At 34.2% G+C, this 20,193-nt stretch overlaps 1 protein-coding gene across 4 annotated transcripts; it reads right to left on the bottom strand.

Moving 5' to 3' along the window:
• Positions 1-9,098: 9,098 nt before the first annotated feature.
• Positions 9,099-10,754, bottom strand: LOC125677633 (cell death abnormality protein 1-like). 4 transcript variants are annotated; one of them, XM_056157536.1, is made up of 7 exons: positions 10,561-10,754; positions 10,428-10,477; positions 10,149-10,274; positions 9,915-9,998; positions 9,677-9,802; positions 9,461-9,520; positions 9,099-9,361 (listed from the first exon to the last, which is right to left on the bottom strand). In XM_056157536.1, the coding sequence occupies exons 1-6, from the start codon at positions 10,626-10,628 to the stop codon at positions 9,495-9,497; spliced, it is 480 nt and encodes a 159-aa protein (XP_056013511.1). In that variant the 5' UTR covers positions 10,629-10,754; the 3' UTR covers positions 9,099-9,361; positions 9,461-9,494. The 4 variants fall into 4 exon arrangements, with proteins under 4 accessions (XP_056013511.1, XP_056013512.1, XP_056013509.1 ...); XM_056157537.1 differs by having other exon boundaries at positions 9,099-9,354; XM_056157534.1 differs by lacking the exon at positions 9,461-9,520.
• Positions 10,755-20,193: the final 9,439 nt, after the last annotated feature.

Here is a 20,193-nt window from a genome sequence, read left to right as displayed (position 1 = left end):
CCCGAAAGTTGTCACTACTCCAACCTGAACGGAGAGTATGCTGGATCTGCTCTGCTTCGTGACAGATATATGGTCTGGTATCATTGGAAATCTAAGTTTGTAGCGCTGAAAGGGACGTCGATGATGGTGAGACCCAACAACTAGGTGGGATTCATCAGCGTATTTCGGAGTGTAATTGATTGCTCAACATGAAGTGAACAGTATCATGCCCCTTGAAACAATTGATATGAAATATCTTGATTATAGTTTTGAATTATATTATCTAAATTTAGCAAAATCTGTTTTACATGTACAACCTAAATTTATAAAATCTTTAGATTTATCTTAATTGTCACTGTAAATGTATAAATGTACGACAGTTGTCCCAAAAGTTGCAGAAAATATCAATAAAATATTTGTATTTCTCAGAGAAAATAACACTTATTTTGAAAAGGAGTATGCAACCAAGGGCGTGAATTCCCTGGACTATCATTTTACACCCTCAGATTGTTGCTGTAATGGTACCACATTGGACCTCCAAACGTTGGGTCATGTAGCAACTAATAATAATCCACTGATGCAGAAATGATATCATTAATGATGCACATTCGTAACCATTAATGATAAACCGTTTGCTTTTTTATGAGAGGACGGACAATTTGTCATTGGAAAATGCGTACATTGTCGTCCACTAATGATAAAAAAAGAAATAAGAAAAAAGGATTTTCATCATTAATAAAGGACACACATATCCTCTTATGCTATGTTTCTCAATACGATAAAGAGTCAATATTTTACCTGCCTAAATGTTAATTATATTATTGACAATCATAAATGTTCCAAGACTCCTTAATATATCGCATGTAAGACTTTTCACCGTGAAAAAATTCCAAGAAAGTGAAAGTCAGATGTGTGTGATAATTACCCCCTCTCAATTAATTGCAAGAGAGGGCCATAGTGACGGGAACATTTGTGTGTTGCTTTGTGTGTAAGGTGAAGATAACGAACAGTGATCAATCTAATAACTCCTGTAATCAATACAAAATAGATAGTTGGGCAAACACGGACCCCTGGACACACTGGTGGTGGGATCAGGTGCCTAGGAAGAGTAAGCATCCATGTTGACCGGTCACACCCGCCTTGAGCCCTACATCCTGATCAGATATCCTGTATGTGTCGCCTAGACGGGGGTTAACGTTGAGTGTGTGTAACATTGAACTTGTAGACACATATTCTATACTCCACAATTTTTGCTCAAACTCATACTTCACACGTGGCTTTATTTTCATGAGAAGAACCCTATTTAGTAAGGAGTTAAAAAGTTAAGGTTGCAAAGGGACTTCAAATGAAAAGTTTGGAGGGAAAATCCTGCCTTGCGGAGCTCTTGTATAAATTACTTTAAATGATTGTGAATCGGACATCATTCTCTTTCCTTTTTGCATGTAGATTTATTCTGATCAGGGGCACGTGGTTTCAGGGAGAGGAGATTTTAGACAACGTTCACATTCCGTTATTTTTACATATAACGTCAGTTTATATGCTCACATGCAAAGAAATATACATTGGGTGACTACCTTCAATCCACTGTTTTAATAGCAATATAGAATGATGCGAATGATGACTGAACTGATCTGATGTATTGAGCCTTTGTTTTGAAGGAGAAACACCTCCCTATAATGTAGGATTTTGAAGTTTGGGCAATATAAACCCATTTGTTAGCTTCATTGTTTCTGCTTTTCTTCTTCACATTTGGTTGTCAAGAATCCTCGACATTTAAAGTTAGTTGCACCAACACATCCCCACAATCCGAAACATACACACTTTGAAAAAACAATGCTACTTACGTACCAATATTGATACATTAAATGGAGGACTTTGAGGTTTGACATAGTGATATTACATAGTTCAGAAAACTCTTCAATCCATATATCTAACCTAAATCCTAAATCGTGTGGGCGATGCAGGGATGAAGTTGACCCTGCAGTTCAAGACAAGGTTAATTAGAGACAGCAAAAAAGTGAGCCGACCGATCATTATAACTTTGTATGTAAAAACAATTCAAAGTTAAATATTAAAACTTAAAACTTAAAAATAAACATTAATTTAACCATAATCATTGCTGTCTTACATTGGGGCAATTTTAGTAAAACCTAAAAAAAAAAATGAATTAAATTTTGTTTTAATACACAAGTAATTTTCAATAACACATATGAATCTTATATTCTCCAAACAAATTTCCAAATGATTTTTAATGTTGATATTAATTTAAACATATTTCAGTGTTGTACGTAAAACTATTACGGTATCAATTCTGATGCACTAGATGCGCATTTTGACAAATAATGTATCTTCAGTGATGCTCAACCAAAATGTTTGAAATCCAAAATAACGATAAACTTGCTAGAGCTAGTTTAGGGGAAAACAGAATGCCAAAACGTGGAGTCAAATTCGTTTAAGGATAAGAACTATGCATGAGGGAGATAATCCTTAATTTCGAAATGAATTTCTAAATTGTATAACGGCAATTAAACATGCATCCGTATTTTCAAGCTATTAATGAAGTACTTAGCTACTGGACTGTAGAGACCCTTGGTGACTAACAACCCCCCAGCAGAGGCCTCAACCCAGGGGGTCATAATGTAAAACTATTGCGGTACCAATTTTGATGCACCAACTGCGCATTTCGAGATATAATGTCTCTTCAGTGATGCTCAACCAAAATGTTTGAAATCCAAATTAACGATAAACTTGCTAGAGTTATTTTAGGGAAAAACAGAGTGACAAAAAGTGGAGTCAAATTCGTCTAAGGATAAGAGTTATGCATGAGAGAGATAATCCTTAATTTGGAATTGAATTTCTAAATCTTATCACAGCAATTAAATATACATCCGTATTTTCAAGCCAGTAACGAAGTACTTAGCTACTGGGCTGTAGAGACCCTCGGGGACTAACATTCCACTAGCAGAGGCATCGACCCAGGGGCCATGATGTAAAAATATTACGGTACCAATTTTAATGCACCATCTGCACATTTCGACATATAATGTATCTTCAGTGATGCTCAACCAAAATGTATCAAGTGGCAAGACTTTACTATCCGACCCAAGAACATATTGATTTGATGTTTCGTTTAAACTTAAATATATCAAAACAGAATTTACAAATATATGAAAAAAGACATAAACTCTACATTTTCATCTTTAAATTCATTATTCATTTCATATTTGAAACCAACACGTACCAATTAATTTTTTTTACACTTCTTTCTAAGTTCACGTTTGATCGGTCAAAAACGTATCTTACCTGTTTTCAGTATTTTTGATGGGCGAGTGTAAAAATATATGCGACTCTTAATCAAAGTAGCTTAACTGTAGATCTATGTCGCCATATTCATTATCTTTTAATTCGAATATGCTAATGTCATTTGGGGACATCGTATTTGACAGGTTAGCATAATGATTTGAAATGTCGACATAATTAGCTGACAAGTCAATGTAATCACCTGATAAGTCGACAAAAATATCAGACAAACCCTTACGCAAAGCATTAGTCAGATCATTGTGTCGACTTGTTAGATCATTATGTTGCTAAATGGATCAAATATCTTGGACATTTTTACGGTTACATTTTTCAAATTTTTATCATTCAACAGGTGGTTGAAGTCTTTTGACAAGTTGACATAATTATCTTAGAACTCGACTGAAAAATGATGGCAAAAATGCCACCATATAAAAGAGATAATCACATTTGATTGACATCAATGTAATCCTGTGTATATAATGATACCCTGGGTGCTTTGATGACACAAAGAAAAAGCAAATGAGTATAATGTTTCCAAGATTTGAATATTAAATGAAACTGCTATTATAGTTTCTATCTAAACTAAAAATAAAGAAACTCGTTTTGCAGAGGTTTAGAGGGGACTAGGATAAAGCAGATGCAGTCAACCGTTCCTCGTTGGAACCCACGGTTTTTCTTTATTCTCCGTACGTTACAACAAAATGTGGAGAACTGGAGGGAAAATCCATTGGTTCTGACTATGTCGATCATTTGACTTTGAATTCATATATTATATCATTTTATGCTTTGAAATGCATTTTAGCAATGAATATCGCGTGGTTGTGGATTATTTGTTTTATCATTTATCTTCATTTTCGTTTCGTTTTCTAAATAAGTACTATGTGAGATACACAATATGTCGTTTTCTAGACTGGCTGAATAATTTCGCTCTGGTTTTTTTTTTTTTTTTTGTTTCATAGAAACAATTGGAATAAACTCAATGTATTAACTCCAAAGATTCTTTAGTGTAAAATCCAAACGCTCGACTTTTTTAAACAGTTATAAACTTAAAGTTAACACAGATACATTTATTGTGTGTATGTATATGTTTACAACAGACGGGATATTAATTGCTGAAATACATCAAAACATAAAAACAATTTCAAACCATGACTTCAGTTTACGTGACTACGTGAAATAACTATTACTACTTCAGGGAATTATATATTTGAATACACTATCTCAATATTAACTTTTAATCATTCCTCTCGCGCACTACTTTTTCCATTTTGAAGGAACGTCCAGGACGATACTGATTGGTTGATGTCTACTGGAACATGTAAATTAAAAGAAATATACTTCAATTTTGAAATTCACGACGGCATGAACAGCGACGCGTTTTGCTAGCTTTATATGCATTTTGAAGTAAACCATCAGTGAACTATAGAGTTGTTCGCTAATAGTATAATAATATCATTAGTGGCCAGGATCCTGACCACTACTGCAACTTTGTATCATGAGTGAATATTGTATCATTAATGGTTACTACAAAATATGTTCATGTTATCCTATCCCTATAATTCTTATTTCTACGTATCTAGTATTGATCTGATGGTTAAAATAACATTCTAGTAATATACAATCTACACCCTTCCTGGGATATCAAGAATCTTCACTTAGGCCAATTGACTATTTCTGTACCAATCTCCACTGCAGTTTCACAGTTCTGCAACCGCCATGAGCTATTTATCGTGGTGAGATAATTAGGATAATCGATAGTCAAAATATTAATGTTGATAGCGCCTCAGAAACTGGTACGAAACACGACAGAAGGCATTCCAGGTGATGTCCAGTCGTATTTATAAATTAGATCATTCTAACGGCCGTTTCATCTGCGAAAGTTTATTTCAAAGTGGATTTTTGAAACCCCATGACCTCAGCTTACTAGTGTTTTCAGTAATCTGCTTCAGTTTAAATGTTGATCATTCTTGAGCATGGGATCAGTGTAATTCTCTCTCAGTATAGATGTGTAGACTTATAAATGTTGCATTTTATAGGGTTATTGAACTTATATCGGTGAATATTGGCACGAGTTGGCTGTGAAAATGCACGAGCTTGCGAGTGCATTTTGACAGCCAACGAGTGCCAATATTCACCTATATAACTCCAATAACCCTTTTATTATATAGCTAAAGTATTTGGTTGTTAAGTTATATCCATTTTCACTCAAACTACTCCAAAATAGATGAGAATTCATCAATATTGCCAGTGTGCAATAACAGCATGCCTTTCTTAACTGTTCAATATTTAACCCGTCATTAATGCATGAAGCAAACTGATTTTGTAAATGGGGACATCATAATTTATGTACAGTAAAACATAATGCTTAAGTAAATATCAAATACCAGCTCTCTCAAATTCGGAGGACCGTCGTCTGCCATTTTTGATTGTTTACGTCGTTACGGTAACGTCAATATTGAACGCTCATACTCGGAATGTTTCGGGCGCATACAATTTACGCAATGTAAAGTTAGCGTTCAATAAATTCTCAGGATATTGAACGCTAACATTCTCTAGATTTTACGCAGATTTTATATTAGACTATTTATTAGCTATATAATAAATATAAATTATTCCATTACTCAAAATGTATGGGGAATATTGTACGAATGTTCTTATTTGTCAAACTTTTCATAACATTACCACCATAACCCATATTTCACCAAGAAAAGGTGAACATTTTGTAGGAAAACGTACATCTAGGCATTCCAACGTTTTGTTACTTTTAAATTATATAATGTCCCAAATTGTCTCCTGTACGGTATATATCACAGGACAATCCTCAAAACATTGAATACTGAAATTAAATGATATCAATGAAAGGCAAAGATAATGATATGATCCTATATAATTTTTGCTATGCAAAGCTTGCTTTTTGAAAAATATATCTTTATCGTTGTGTTTACATTTTAGAATGACATCTATAATGCTATTTCAGCATCGCATACCAAAGTGAGCTCCATCAGAAACAGGTTGTATCGCCTATGTTGTTAAGTAATGTTATTTATTGTGTATTGCTATTTAGAATTTCCAAATTGTTATAGATGGTGTACCACTATTGCTTTTTGTGATTTGAGGTACTACCATAATGATTATACCATGCAAGGGGACATTGTAGTAGAGCCCATTACCGTGAATTAGTCATTGAGGAACACCACCATGACATCTAATCAATTTATCGTATTTCCGAATTCAGGCATGCACATCTAAAACGACTTCATTCAAATGTATTTAGATGTAGTGCATTGCAGAACGATCTAAACACACTTAAATAACGTTGAACGTTTGACTTGAAAAAATATTTCATTCAACCAATATAAGTTTCATTCTCATTGATTCTAATTAATTAATAATGTAACTGTTGGAACGCTCTTACTGTTCTATTTTCTGATGTTTCTATTTGACAAGACTTATAAAGTAAACATATTAGGGATATTCCAATGTCATTAGGTTTTCTGAATTGGTTTTGTTTATATTCGATGATCTCTATAGTATAGTGTTTCGATACTCGAGAATTCCCCTATTTATAATGGTTGTAAATAAGTTTTGAACTTCTACAAGCATCATTAACAAATACCAATCTTCAACCATAAATATGCATTATGTTGTTAATCACTGCTAAGATCAATAACAAAGCTGCAGTAGTGAGTAAATTGGTTTATTAAAACAATGTTTTGTATTTATTTCGGATTTCAAACATTTCGGTTGAGCATCACTGAAGAGACATTATTTGTCGGAATGCACATCTGGTGCATCAAAATTGGTATCGTATAAGTTTTACATTGTTATAAAAAGGAGAGCATAATGAAAAATCATTCGTTAAAATTGCTTTATGTGGTCATATTCAATACTTTCAGACTAATTTTTCTCTCCAATATAACTAGCAACCAATGATATAATAATTACATGTCACGTGATATTGTTTTTTGTTTTTTAAGTGATTATAACATTCCCCTCCAACACCCCAATATTGCTTCTTTACATTTAGATTTATTGTGTGTCATTTCCTGTTACCGAACATTTTATATTGATTGTCTTTATATCTATTATAGCTGTGTGATGATGTGGTAAAAGGTTCCACTTTATTCTTTTATTTCATAAAATTTGCATTTGATGAGATTAAAACAATAGGTAGATGCTGATGTCACGACACCCTCTAGTTTGACCAGTGAAAAGTGATCAGTCTCATAACTCCTATAAGCATTACAAAATAGAATAAATAATTCTAAATGAAATCAACGGTACATATACAGAATATAAAAGGAACGATCTCAATCAATGAAAAGGATTACCAATGTCAACTGCAATGTACCATGTGATCACCATCCTTGTTCATACAAGTACCACGTGTCGACCACTCGGCTCCAAATATATACCACCTGTTCCGCCAGGTCAGACTGGAGATTCAGTCTTCATATCACTACTACGGAACAAAGGCGGAACGAGGAAAAACGTGCGCTCCCCAAGTAAGACGGAGCATTCCTTCATATAGCAACTAGTCTTTTAAAACTTAACCATGACCACGTGACCATAAACTTGAAACACCTCATATAAAAATGGAAATGAGGGTCAACACGGGCCCAAACTTCAAAACAAACTAAACCCGAAAATAATTGTGTCACCAATATCATTCTTGGTTTGGTTGTCGAAATCTTATTTTTGATATTCGAGAATCTCTCTATTATAAGGGGTTGCAAATAAAAGGTGAAGATAACGAATAGTGAACGATCCTATAACTCTTAATAAGAAATACAAAATAACTCCCTGTAAGAAATACAAAATATCGAATTAGGCAAACAGGGGAACCTGGATATACCAAAGATGGGACCAGGTGCCTAGTAGGATAAATAGCGCCAGTCAACCGGTCACATCCGGCCGCCTTGGACCCTATATCTTGCTTAGGTAAACAAAGTAACATATAGTCAAAATTAGTATGTCAAAAATGACTTTACAATCGGTATGAACATGCCAGACAGCATTTGACCCAATGGTAGCCTACATTTGCAAGATTTCAACTTCTACAATTGTTATTAATAAATGGGGATTTCCAACAATATGCCACTGCAAATACAGATAACAAAGTTGATATACTGAGTAAACTAGTTTCCCAAATCAGTAATTTGTATTAATACAAAATTCATATCATATCATTTAACTAATTATATATAGGAATTCTTAGTCAACTGGAGTTCTATTTATAAAACCATCAGACAGCATTTGACCCAATGCGAGGTTGTATTGACGAACTAGATCGTGATAACGACCATAGAATTTGCGAAATGTTGACTTCAATCGTGACTGTTGAAACCCCTGTACCATCAACTTGTTTGTCAGTAGCTTACCTCGATTTAAAAACTGGCTATACGAAGAAGAACCTCTTGCATATTGAATCAGTTGAGATATATAAACAAAGGTGTCCTTTAGTCATGCTATATGATTTCATAGAGAATGAGGTCGCAATATGTTTGGCTGTTCAGTTTCCATTATGGTGCTAAGGCAATATTGGTCGGCGTCATATAACATTCATATTTTCTTTGGAAATATTAAGTAAATAATGTCAAACGCAATTTTCTAAATGAAATTATAATGAATGATAGTAATTTTAATTTGTTTTATACGATAAAAAGTAAGTTAGGGCAGCTTACGCAATTTCATCAACCGCTTCACAGTATATAACATAACCTTTCCTAACTCATTTTATATCCTATAGAACAAATATGAATCACGTCCTTTCCTCAAATTCATAAAAGCAATTAAATAAAAATAAATCAAAAACAAACTTTAGAAATTAAGTTTATAATTGGTTAAAATTTGTTAAATACAAAACCAAACTCTTAAATTTCGTTAAAACATTTATAATTTTGTATTGTCAATGACACTATATTTTACTAACCATTGATTACCATTAGAACACCAACTTTGCAGAAAAACGAAACAAAAATATAAGCTGTAAATTGAATGACTGCAACCACACCTAGGATTATGGTAGTGTACAACAGCACATCTTTTCTGTGACTTTCACTGGCACCGCAGTATCTGTATGCTATTGAAAAAAAATGTTATGTAATTTGAATTTCACTGTTTAAATGGTATTCACCCTTTCATTAAATGGATTATATTTTGTTATTGGCATTGTACATACCACAGAAGCGTTGTAAATGCATCTCATTTAGAAATCAATTTCTTTGAATCCAAACGCGATCTTCAATGTTGATTCGTTTATTTTTAATGCCGTAAAGTTGTTTGAAAAATCAAATGCTCTTTCAACATTACTATACTATACATTTTTTTTTAAAATCGAGGATTACACATCCATGTCATTATAGTACATTAATGTAAATCATTCAATGTCTCTCACGTTTACATCCGTTCATGTGATGACACAGGTCCTCTGCACAACCACATTGTGACTGACAACTGTCGCCGTAACCTGGATACCGACAAGGTAATTTACAGTCAGACCCAATGTACCCAGGTGGACAAGCTGCCCAAAATTAATATCATAATGTAGACGGTGATACTTAGGCATATTCAGCAATTTTACAATATCCATACTCCACTAAACTTTATATCATAAAACACTGCAATTTATATACCTCTTGAAGTCGTATAGATTGAAAACGCAGACAATGAAGTCGTTGAAGCGTTTGGGAAACCTGGAGAAACCGTTGGAGACCCATCTAAAAGAAATAGATATATCTGGAGGAAAAATAATGGCTTAAAAACAACTATCAATTTCAGATATGTTAATATCGACGTGTTTTAAAACAATTATCAATTTGCAATACTAAATAGATGATCCATTACATCTAAATAGTTCACCTACATACCGTCACACCCAGTTACAGAACTGCAGTTTGTTTTTTCACAGTTGCACCACGATTGACATCGGTCTCCGTAGTTAGGATATCGACACGAAAGCTGACAACATTCACCTTGAAAACCTACATCGCACTCTAAGTAGAAGACATTTATATGTTTTATAACATAATTACTGGTTCATGCAAACTTCTTCATATAGATTTAATACAAAGTCACATGTTCATGCATTGTTCAAGAATAGCAAAATAATTAGATATGATTTATGTGAACAGTTTTGTTAGACTTACCTGCGCATTTCTCCATTAATGTATCCCATACCTTGCAGCTGTCTTTCGAACTATCAAAGAGATAAAAAAAAACTATTTCAAGTAATGTAAAATTCAGGAGATAAAGAAAGAAAACAAGAGAGATAGGACTTACCAGGTTGATTTCTCTGCCACAGCCAATGGCAATAGTGTACAAGCAAACACCGCGATCCAGATACTCATTTCATTGCATTGAGTTATACCTCTGAGTTATAGCTCTGATTAGTTTTGCCTTCTATATTTAAACAATTTGATCATGGGTCACATGTTCATTAATAAAGAAATGAATCCCATAACACTCATGCATAATTCAACAACCATTTCCCCATAAAACAATTTTTGATAAACTTTCCTGGTATGGTCGGATATATATCAATATTATATATATGTGGGACTCTAAAGTGTGATGATTGCTCCAAAGTGCTATGGTCACGCCAAAGTGCGATGGTCTGTACCAAATCACTGTGTCGTTTTCAAACCAATGTATTTAAGCGTGTCCCACCATTGCACGTTGGCGTGTCAGACCATCCTACTTTGGCGCATGACCAGTCCACAATGGATGCTTACTCCTCTTAGGCACCTGATCCCACCTCTGGTGTGTCCAAGAGTCCGTGTTAGCCCAACTATCTATATGACATTGCTTATAAGAGTTATGAGATTGATCCCTTTTCGTTATCTTCACGTTTCATTTGGGACGAAAAGGATCTTGACAGCTTCAATGACAAAACATGCATGACAAACATATAAAGCAGCGACTGAAAGTTTTAACTATTTCAGATACGTTGTATTTGTTTAGCTTACAATTACAACCACCGGTACCTTTGGATCACATAGTGCATTTAACAGCCAAACTTCAAGCACCAGCATCAATTAGGACATATACATCAGGTTTGTTATACAGATTCAGTGAAGTCACCATGTCATTTATAGTCGCTAAGTTGTTAGATGTGTCAAACGAAGTTCTCCGAATCTGGATTCAAGGATCACAATAACGTTTTAAACAAGGTTTGTGCTTCTAGATACAAGGTTGGTTTCTTTAAAGTGACCTTTGCTTAGCATTCTTTGGGTTTTTTGTGTAGGGGAGTTGACAAGCGAATCACTTAAGAACCAATACTACTACGCGATAGCGACATCGACATCGTGGTAGGCTTATGACACAGACAGATAAGGATGACCATTGGAGAGTCCAAGACTGATCATCTGGGTCAGTCATCAACCTTGTGTTTATTAAAAACAGCTGGTCCAGCGTATCCGGTCACTTCACTTGTCTAAACTGTTGACCTTAAGAGTAAATCCGCCAGAAAATCATGCAAAATATCAAAAATCGTCCTAAAGGGTAGTCGCAAGACAAAGAATTTTCTGTTAACATACAACATTCTCTGAATTTCTGTATAATATCATTTGAAAGGATAGCAACACTAATTTCGCACTACAATTTTAATACATGTATCTTGCTATTCTTACTGTCATCAGATTTTGGTACATTAATGTGATTGTACAGATAGATATTTTACGAAGTAATCTTAGAAAATGACTGATTCATAATTATTTTATTAAAGACGACTTGTACTGTGTAGTATGCTGGTGGAAGGATGGAAAAGATTTAGTCTATGCATAATTGCGAGGCAGAAGATGTGATATAAAGAGAAAAACCCATAAAATGAGACTTTGAAACAAATTAAAAGACATTGATACATGTATCATATACTAGTGATTATATCAATTTAAATATGGCTATGTTCCATGGTCCTTGAAATTCTTATTCCTGTGTATTCAGCATTGTTATGATGTTAGCTAAAATAGCATTCTACCAATACACCATATGCATATATCCATGGATATCAAGGGTCTCAACTTGGACCAAATGAATATTTCCACTGCAATTTAACAGTTCTGTAATAAGCGCTCTACATTGATGAGGTAAACGGAGTAATCCGAACTCAAAACCTGTAGGTAGATATGAGTTCAGAAATCGGAATGAAACAAGCCAGACAGCATTTGAGCTGATGCCTTGTTGTATTTACAAATTAAATTATCTTAACGACCATTTAAATCATGAAATGCTGACTTTAAAGAGGATTCTTGAAACTCTGTACCTATTTCAGTAGTGTGCACGTCTCCATATGAATGAAATATTTTCGGCAGGGACATTAAACGACATTCAATCAATCAATCAGTAAAATTGATAGCTCTCGAACATGGAATTAGTGTAATTCCTCCTCGGTATATACTTACAGAATTGCAAATGTTGCATTCATACAAATTAATCTAACGGTGACTATTTTACATAATTTCAAAGGTGAACGTATTTTAGGAATTCTATGTCATTTCGAGATGGGTGTAGTCTTTATGAATACACACCTTCACAACAACAAAAAAACCAAACCAACAACTAAATCCGCTAAACCTAATGGCGACTTTCACGAACTGTTGTTTACTGTTAAGTAAACTGGTTTCTTTTGGACTGAAGAATGCAGTGTTGAAAGGATGAGTTAGAGATAAGTCCTGTCGAGAGAAAATTGCTGAAATTTTGTTGAGGGGAACTGGAATTAAGTGCAAAGTTCGATGTTGGTACTAACGGAAAGCCTGGGGCACATGCATAATAATGATGTGAGGTGCCAGGTAGGATTCTCGTATGGTTGTCACGGCTTCCAGGTGGACAGTTGAATGTTACATAGTGTTTTACGAGTTTTATCAGTGAATTTCTAAGGTGTCATAGATGTTGTAACATCGTACGGAAGCCTCGTTTCGGGGCCAATTCATAAACACATCATGCCGGAGTTCGAAAACATAGTCGATAAGGCCTGCGATATTGCAGTATCACTGAGGTAGTGTGCGGTGTATCTGGATTTGGGTTCGTGACATGAAGAAAGTTGTCGCAAGGTGAACACTGAACTATTGTCATCCCCATTTGAATACATTTAACTATCAGCCCGGAACTACAGAAGGAGACATGTGTTGCTATACTTTGAGATGTCCTCAAATAACCATGTTTATTTCAATTTGCATCCCTTTAAAATCATTATTTATGTTTGATATTTTTTTTTGTTTAATACATTTATATAGATCGTTAGAATATTTAAGTCTTTCTTTTCAGGATTCCCTAATCTATATATAAATACGAAGCATCCAGAGGAATCTCCAACATTCCAATAGAAAGTTGTTCCGGCCATTTATTTTTTTTTTTGTTGGATATGATACTCCAATAATATTTCAACCAATGAAAAAGCGTGTAACATGTAAAATTAAATGATATATGTATACTGTGTTTGCACTAGTGCAATTAGTAGTGAACCAGTAAATACGTAGTTGTAGCACCCTGTGCAGTTCTGTTCAAAAGCCCAGGAGCTATCTTCCTTAATCTACACCATTATATATATACATATACATTCATGACATTATTTGTAAGGCTTCTTGTCAAAAATATTTGCATGAATGAATTTCATACATGCAGCATCCTGTGACCATGCTTTACACAAAACCTGAATTATCTCTGATGTAAATTGCATAGGGCATAATAACTAATTGCATTTGGATTTTGTACAATAACGACATATTATACATGTACTATGTATAAAAACCGGGGATGGAAAACAAATTATCCATATCAAAAATAGAAAGGAAACATTTGATACGGAGATATGATATAATTAATAGTACTGGGTCGAGGCCTCTGCTGGTGGACTGTTAGTCCCCGAGTGTCTCTACAGCCCAGTAGCTAAGTACTTCGTTACTAGCTTGAAAATACGGATGTATATTTAATTGCTGTTACAAAATTTAGAAATTCATTTCAAAATTAAGGATTATCTCCCTCATGCATAGCTCTTATCCTTGGACGAATTTGGCTCCATTTTTTGGCAAGCTGTTTTTGGCTATATTTAGCTCTAAAACTTCATAGTTATTTCGGATTTCAAACATTTCGGTTGAACATCACTGAAGAGACATTATTTGTCGAAATGCGCATCTGGTGCATCAAAATTGGTACCGTATAAGTTTTACATTGTAGCTGTTGTTGGTCTCTACAGGAACTTATCTATCTTCTCATATCCTTGAGATTATGATTTATACCTATTTCACGTTGAAATATACTAAAATAGCATTTTGATACTAATATATTTCATGAAATGTCAGTAATCTAGAAGTACCATCATACAATTTTCCGCATCATATTCCAATTTCCGTGAAACACTACAAATTTATTTAATTTCTATACGGAATTATAGTATTCGTTTTGGCAAAAATAATTTATGATATAAATATTCTTCAGTGTTTACGTTTACGATTCTAGGATTTAACCGACACATCTGTACTTTGCTGAGGTCTATATAGGTCTATAGATTCTTCTACCCATACAGGCTCATGCTATAATGAAAATATGTATGCAATGATATTGATTAGATGGTATGTTTCGGATAATCAATGAATGTCCTAACCATACATCGAAATACTGAAACCGGGCATAATATAATGGATATGAAAAAGAAAAGTCCGATCTTATTACAAAACGAAAGTAATGACGTACGGGTTCATCGATCTTGATTAGCGGGAACATCAAGTCGTCTGCTATGCTATTCATAGTTCATTGTTTTAAGATCGACTCCAAAACGAAAACAATTGACAATGACAGAGAAACATGTTATAGCTGAATTAAAAAACACCAAGAAATACGACACTCGTTCCCCAGTATTTATGACGTTTTGAGACGGTTAAAAGATAGAGAAACTGCAGACTTTGAAGACAATTCTTACATAGAATTCTTATCCTATCACGTTATCTTGTTGGTCATAAGTACCATATCCAAGATATTTCTTGCAAATATGACATTGTTTGTATGTTTCCACTTCGGTAAAACATTTCGTTCGATAGTATTTTGTATTTTCCACATTTACATATTTAAAGAGAAACTGCTTTTAATACATTTCATCGTCTCCTCGTTGGTTATATATCCACTCTGTTTCCATTAGGCATTCAAAGTTCCACTAAATGCACCTCCTATACAGAAGAGTTCGTATATCGAAACTGGCTTATTTGCATGTACTACATGTTTCTATTAAGGCCAAAATAAAATGTATGTGCGTTTACGGTTTCCCGAGCCTACCTACCCTTTTGTTGCCGATCCTAAATAATTTATTGATAATATACATGAATATGAAAGAAACTAAAATCCTGAATTTGGATTTTTTTTTTTGCATTCGAGTTTCTCTGATTTACATTAAAATTACTATTAATTGATCTTCAAAATTTGTGAAAAGTATTTGTAATGTATATATACCTGTATCGAAAGCGTATCATTACTACGATTTCAAATAGATATTTTAATGAAATAATTTTTTTTACCTAACAACCCTACCTAAATATATTTAGAAGTGAAATAGGAGACACACATATTTCATTCTGGCTTAAAGAGTGGGGTTGGGATTGTTGTTGTTAAAGTTCCAGATTGCAATAGAGGAACTCATATTAATCACACTAGTGCACTCGCTGTTTTTGGAAACGGTCTGATTTTACTCTTTAGACAAGTGTATTACCTGCCTTAACGGGAGTACCAAAGCCTTTACATAGGCCATATATTTTGCTTTTCCTTTCGTATGTATGAGAGTAAAGAAGAACTATTTGATACGTTTTCACTAGAGAGCTATATTGGCCCAACCCTAGGGCCTAAAGCCCTAATCCAGGGGCCATGATTTTCACAATAGAGATGTTCATGGACATCACAACCTTGCATTTAATTTTTCTCAATCAGGACTGAGAGTAGAGAAGATTTTAAAAGATTTAACATAGCTATAATAAATTGTCAAACTTGCCCCACCCTAGAGAAACACCTGACGAAGGGGCCGTGAATTTCACATTGTTGGTAAAGGGCTTCATGTACATCATAACCATGCATTTGTTTCTGTTTTTTGTCACACATGTGTGGGAGTAGAGAAGAAGATTTTTGAAAATTTGGCATTTATTGTGGCAATTTTGGAGCTAAGATAATAAATTTCACAATTTACATTCCTTTTATTCTAAGGAAGTTCCACACCACAAACTGGTAACAATTGGCCTTGTAGCTTTCAAGAAGTTAAACATGTAAACTCGCTATCGGACGACGATTAACGATTCAGGTGACCTAAAATAGTAGCAATATGTGACACAGGTTAGTTACAAAGAGATTTTGAAATGTTGGATATAGATTTTGCAACGTTAAATTCTTCTTTAGGGGTGATCCAAGCGCGATTGGCCAAACAAAAAACGACACGATATTAGTGGGTTCAACAATTTCATATTTTAGAAAAATACAGGGCCAATTTCGTATTGAAACCATTTCTTCTTTCATTTAAAGACAATCAACAACTGGATTATACACATCTATAGATAATAAATAGATACATATATTTTATATATGTTGAATTTTCACAATCAAAATTTAAATAACATTATTCATTTTACATTAGATCCTTTCGTACAAGCATGAAAATACGTGGTTATGGATAAAGGGTTACTGTGTTTAATACCAAATATTAATAGCGTTTTCTTTAAGAAACTTTTTTGTATGGTAATTTAAAAGAAGGTAAAAAGTAAACATAGGCATAACGTCTGAATAAATTCATTACTGTGATAAAATCATTTATATTTCCTTAATAACCAATAACTTAGAGATTAGTTCATTGCCCCCTTGCCTCTACTGAAAGTTGTATCCCCTAGTGACACACACTAAAATTGAAGTTTTCACTGTTTATTTGACGTGAAATTTCGGAAATCATAGAAGTATCTGCTAGAGTGTTATGTACAGAAACCATGCGTATTAGGTATATTATGTGGAGTGGCAGTATAATTGAAAAGTTCGCAAAATATCGATCAAATTTGCATCCTTAGGTGTGGTTGCAGAATATTGTTGAAGTGTTCACCTATTTCTAATACGAACTGCGGGGTGGGAGACGAATAAGAGTAAGGCGAGACATCACTGTGTTTCGTCGTATGTTAATATATGACTACTTTTATCACTATAGCTGTAACCAAGCTAAATATGTCAACTTGTCTAGTAGAACACGCTTCGAATTCCGTACCCCCTAAGGTTAATATTCCGTAGCCCCAAATGTGGGGTTGTACACGGTGGGAGACGACCCGGAGAAGGATACAGATCGACTTTTGGGAAGCTCCAACAGAAAGTACCGGGTAGTTGTTTATTTTCTATGAATCTAAATCCGAAATCACACATACATCATGCACCGGAAAATGCTACATGAATTGCGGTTTCTTGACTTCATAAAAGTTTTAATCTAAATTGTAATAACTTACCATTACATATGCAGCATTGTCGCCTATATTAACCCCTTCTCTACCGTACCGGTCAAATTGAGTGGTTGTGCGTAAAAACAGAGCAACGCAAAAGGAGTGCCTCTAAATCTTTGAAATTACGGTCATAAGATATATGATCTATATATCATAATTTTGGAGATTTTCGCTATTTTTTAACTATTTGAAAATCAGCCAAAATCAGCTAAATATGACGCAACGCTTTGTCCCAAGGCCATTTCTCCCCTCGATAAGATTTTTGTTTATTTTCCGTATGAATGCACTATTTTTTATTTTTTTTAAACGCATATATCCCCTGCTTTTAGAACGGATACAAATCATATTAATTCCTTGCAAAGTTATAAGAAAATAGCATTTTTTTTGCACATGTACGATTTGTTACGATTTTATTTCTCAATGTTTAAACAGATCGGCGTTTTACCAATATTCATAAATGGAAATAGGGGAAAGTATATACAGCCTGTAAAAGCAAAGGAGATTTTCTTTTTGATGGGCCCTTAATCGTGTCATAATTCTTGGTAGTTTTTATATTTAAAATTGGCTACAAAAGGTCGTCGCTCAAAGCGATCGCCGCTCGTCGCACAATAAAGTAGTGAAAACTATTTGTATGCCCTCTATTGGTAATTGAATACTTTTCAATACACTAAAGCAAAGTACACATATGTATGAAATAATCAGCCAGGTATTCTCTGCTTTTTAAAAAAAGTATAGAACCAGTATTGGTGAATAAACACCACCTACTTGTACCTCCATAAAACACCTAATGATAACGTTACATCGGTAGAGTGAATTAAAAAAAAATGAAATACTTCAAATTCAGATATAAATTTATGTAATATTTGTTCGGAATAGTAATATTTTTTTCTGCCAAACAAAGGGGAAAAAAACAGTCTGCATAATTTATATACTTTTTTCCCCGTGATCCGGATCGCGGCCACGGGGTTTTCTGAATGTGTGCACAGGCAACACACGTGTTTCCGTTTCAATGAAAACAACACAGCGAAATTTTACATTGATGTCATATGAAGATGCACTAGATCTCCTGTTGCAGGATGCCCCAAATGATCATACATTCAGTATAAACCTATAAGTTGATGTAGCCACATAGGCCAACTAGAACAAAAGAACGTTCGTGGTTATATCATGTTATGAAAAATTCACGGTTAATATATTAACCGTGATTTGATGGCATGATTTCTCGTTTCATGAAAGAAAATATTTATATTTTTTGATATCTAATCCAAGTGTATAACACTCAATTGTTTATTAAGAACTGAATATATCTGACATCAATTAATCTGTCCCGCCCCGGCATTAATCAATCTGATTACACACCTACCACCAACCCAGCTATTGTTGGTATCTCCTTACCTGATGCACGAGTGTAAGAAGAGGTCAGATTTAGTACAAGATGAGAAGGGGGTGGGGTGGATTAAACTCAAAATGGACATTCATGACCGCTGGTGCGGAGGTTATTTTCCAAGGTTTTTCTATGTTTATAAAAAGACTATCTTTCTATGAAAAGAAAACACAATCTGTTAGGAAAACACATATCACATTATTGTATTATCGTAATAATAGAACATATTACCGTAATTTGAGTTTTTTCTTCATATTGTAACAGAAATAAAAACGAATTTTGTGTTCGGGACAAAAGGTCGGGAAATTTGGGGGGGGGGGGGGGGCATCAATCAAAGTTTGGTTATGACTGGCTATTGAAAATCATATGCTACAATCGGAATGTATAATGAAATATTCCATTAATTTCTAACACATGTATGTAATCCATTACGAAATGGCACTTCAAATATAGGACATCTTTATCTTAAATTAAGTATGACCAGTGCTTTCATGGGAAACTGTCCCTTACTATCATGAAGCTTATATTTTGCTTTGAAACATAAACAAATAATTCTTAATTAACATTTGTAATTTTGTCATCTTTAAAAAGGTTATTAACATATCAGTCTTTAGTGGAAAGTGTCCAGGTATATTCCGCTACTGACAGTCTACTGGCAAATCCAGACATGCATTGAAAGGATTTTGGTGTAGAGGACACAGGGCTACCTGTTACAAGAAATGTGGCATTTCATGCGGAGCGACAGCCTGGCATGCAGTTGGTATTACTCTTTGAGGTTGAATATAAGGTTAAATCCGAATACATTTGGTTAACATTCAAACTAATCCAGATAATACATTCACACATGGAATCATGGCATTATGGTACACTGATATGTGTGTACCATTTTACCGTTTATCGTTGCATTAATATATATAACATGTAATACAAAAAGGAGACTAAATACGGAAAATCATTATTCTGTTTCTAATTATAAGGTATGACGAGTGTTTTAAATGCTGACAAATAAGGTATGATGGCCAATACTGATTATGTGCAATTTCCTTTCAGATATGGGACCCAATAATATTCAGAGAACTGCAGATTTTA

Source organism: Ostrea edulis, chromosome 3, assembly GCF_947568905.1.
Source record: "Ostrea edulis chromosome 3, xbOstEdul1.1, whole genome shotgun sequence".
In the NCBI taxonomy this organism is placed as follows: Eukaryota; Metazoa; Mollusca; class Bivalvia; order Ostreida; family Ostreidae; genus Ostrea; species Ostrea edulis.
The sequence above is the reverse complement of the archived record's forward strand: the minus strand, read 5'-3'. Positions and strand labels throughout refer to the sequence as shown.

Excerpts from the sequence above, each read along its gene's own strand:
- LOC125677633 (XM_056157534.1), bottom strand. The coding sequence starts at position 10,628 with ATGAGTATCTGGATCGCGGTGTTTGCTTGTACACTATTGCCATTGGCT. Across the intron at positions 10,478-10,560 it reads GTGGCAGAGAAATCAACCTG|TTCGAAAGACAGCTGCAAGG; the intron begins GTAAGTCCTATC and ends TCTCTTTGATAG. Across the intron at positions 9,999-10,148 it reads TTCTGTAACTGGGTGTGACG|ATGGGTCTCCAACGGTTTCT; the intron begins GTATGTAGGTGA and ends TATTTCTTTTAG.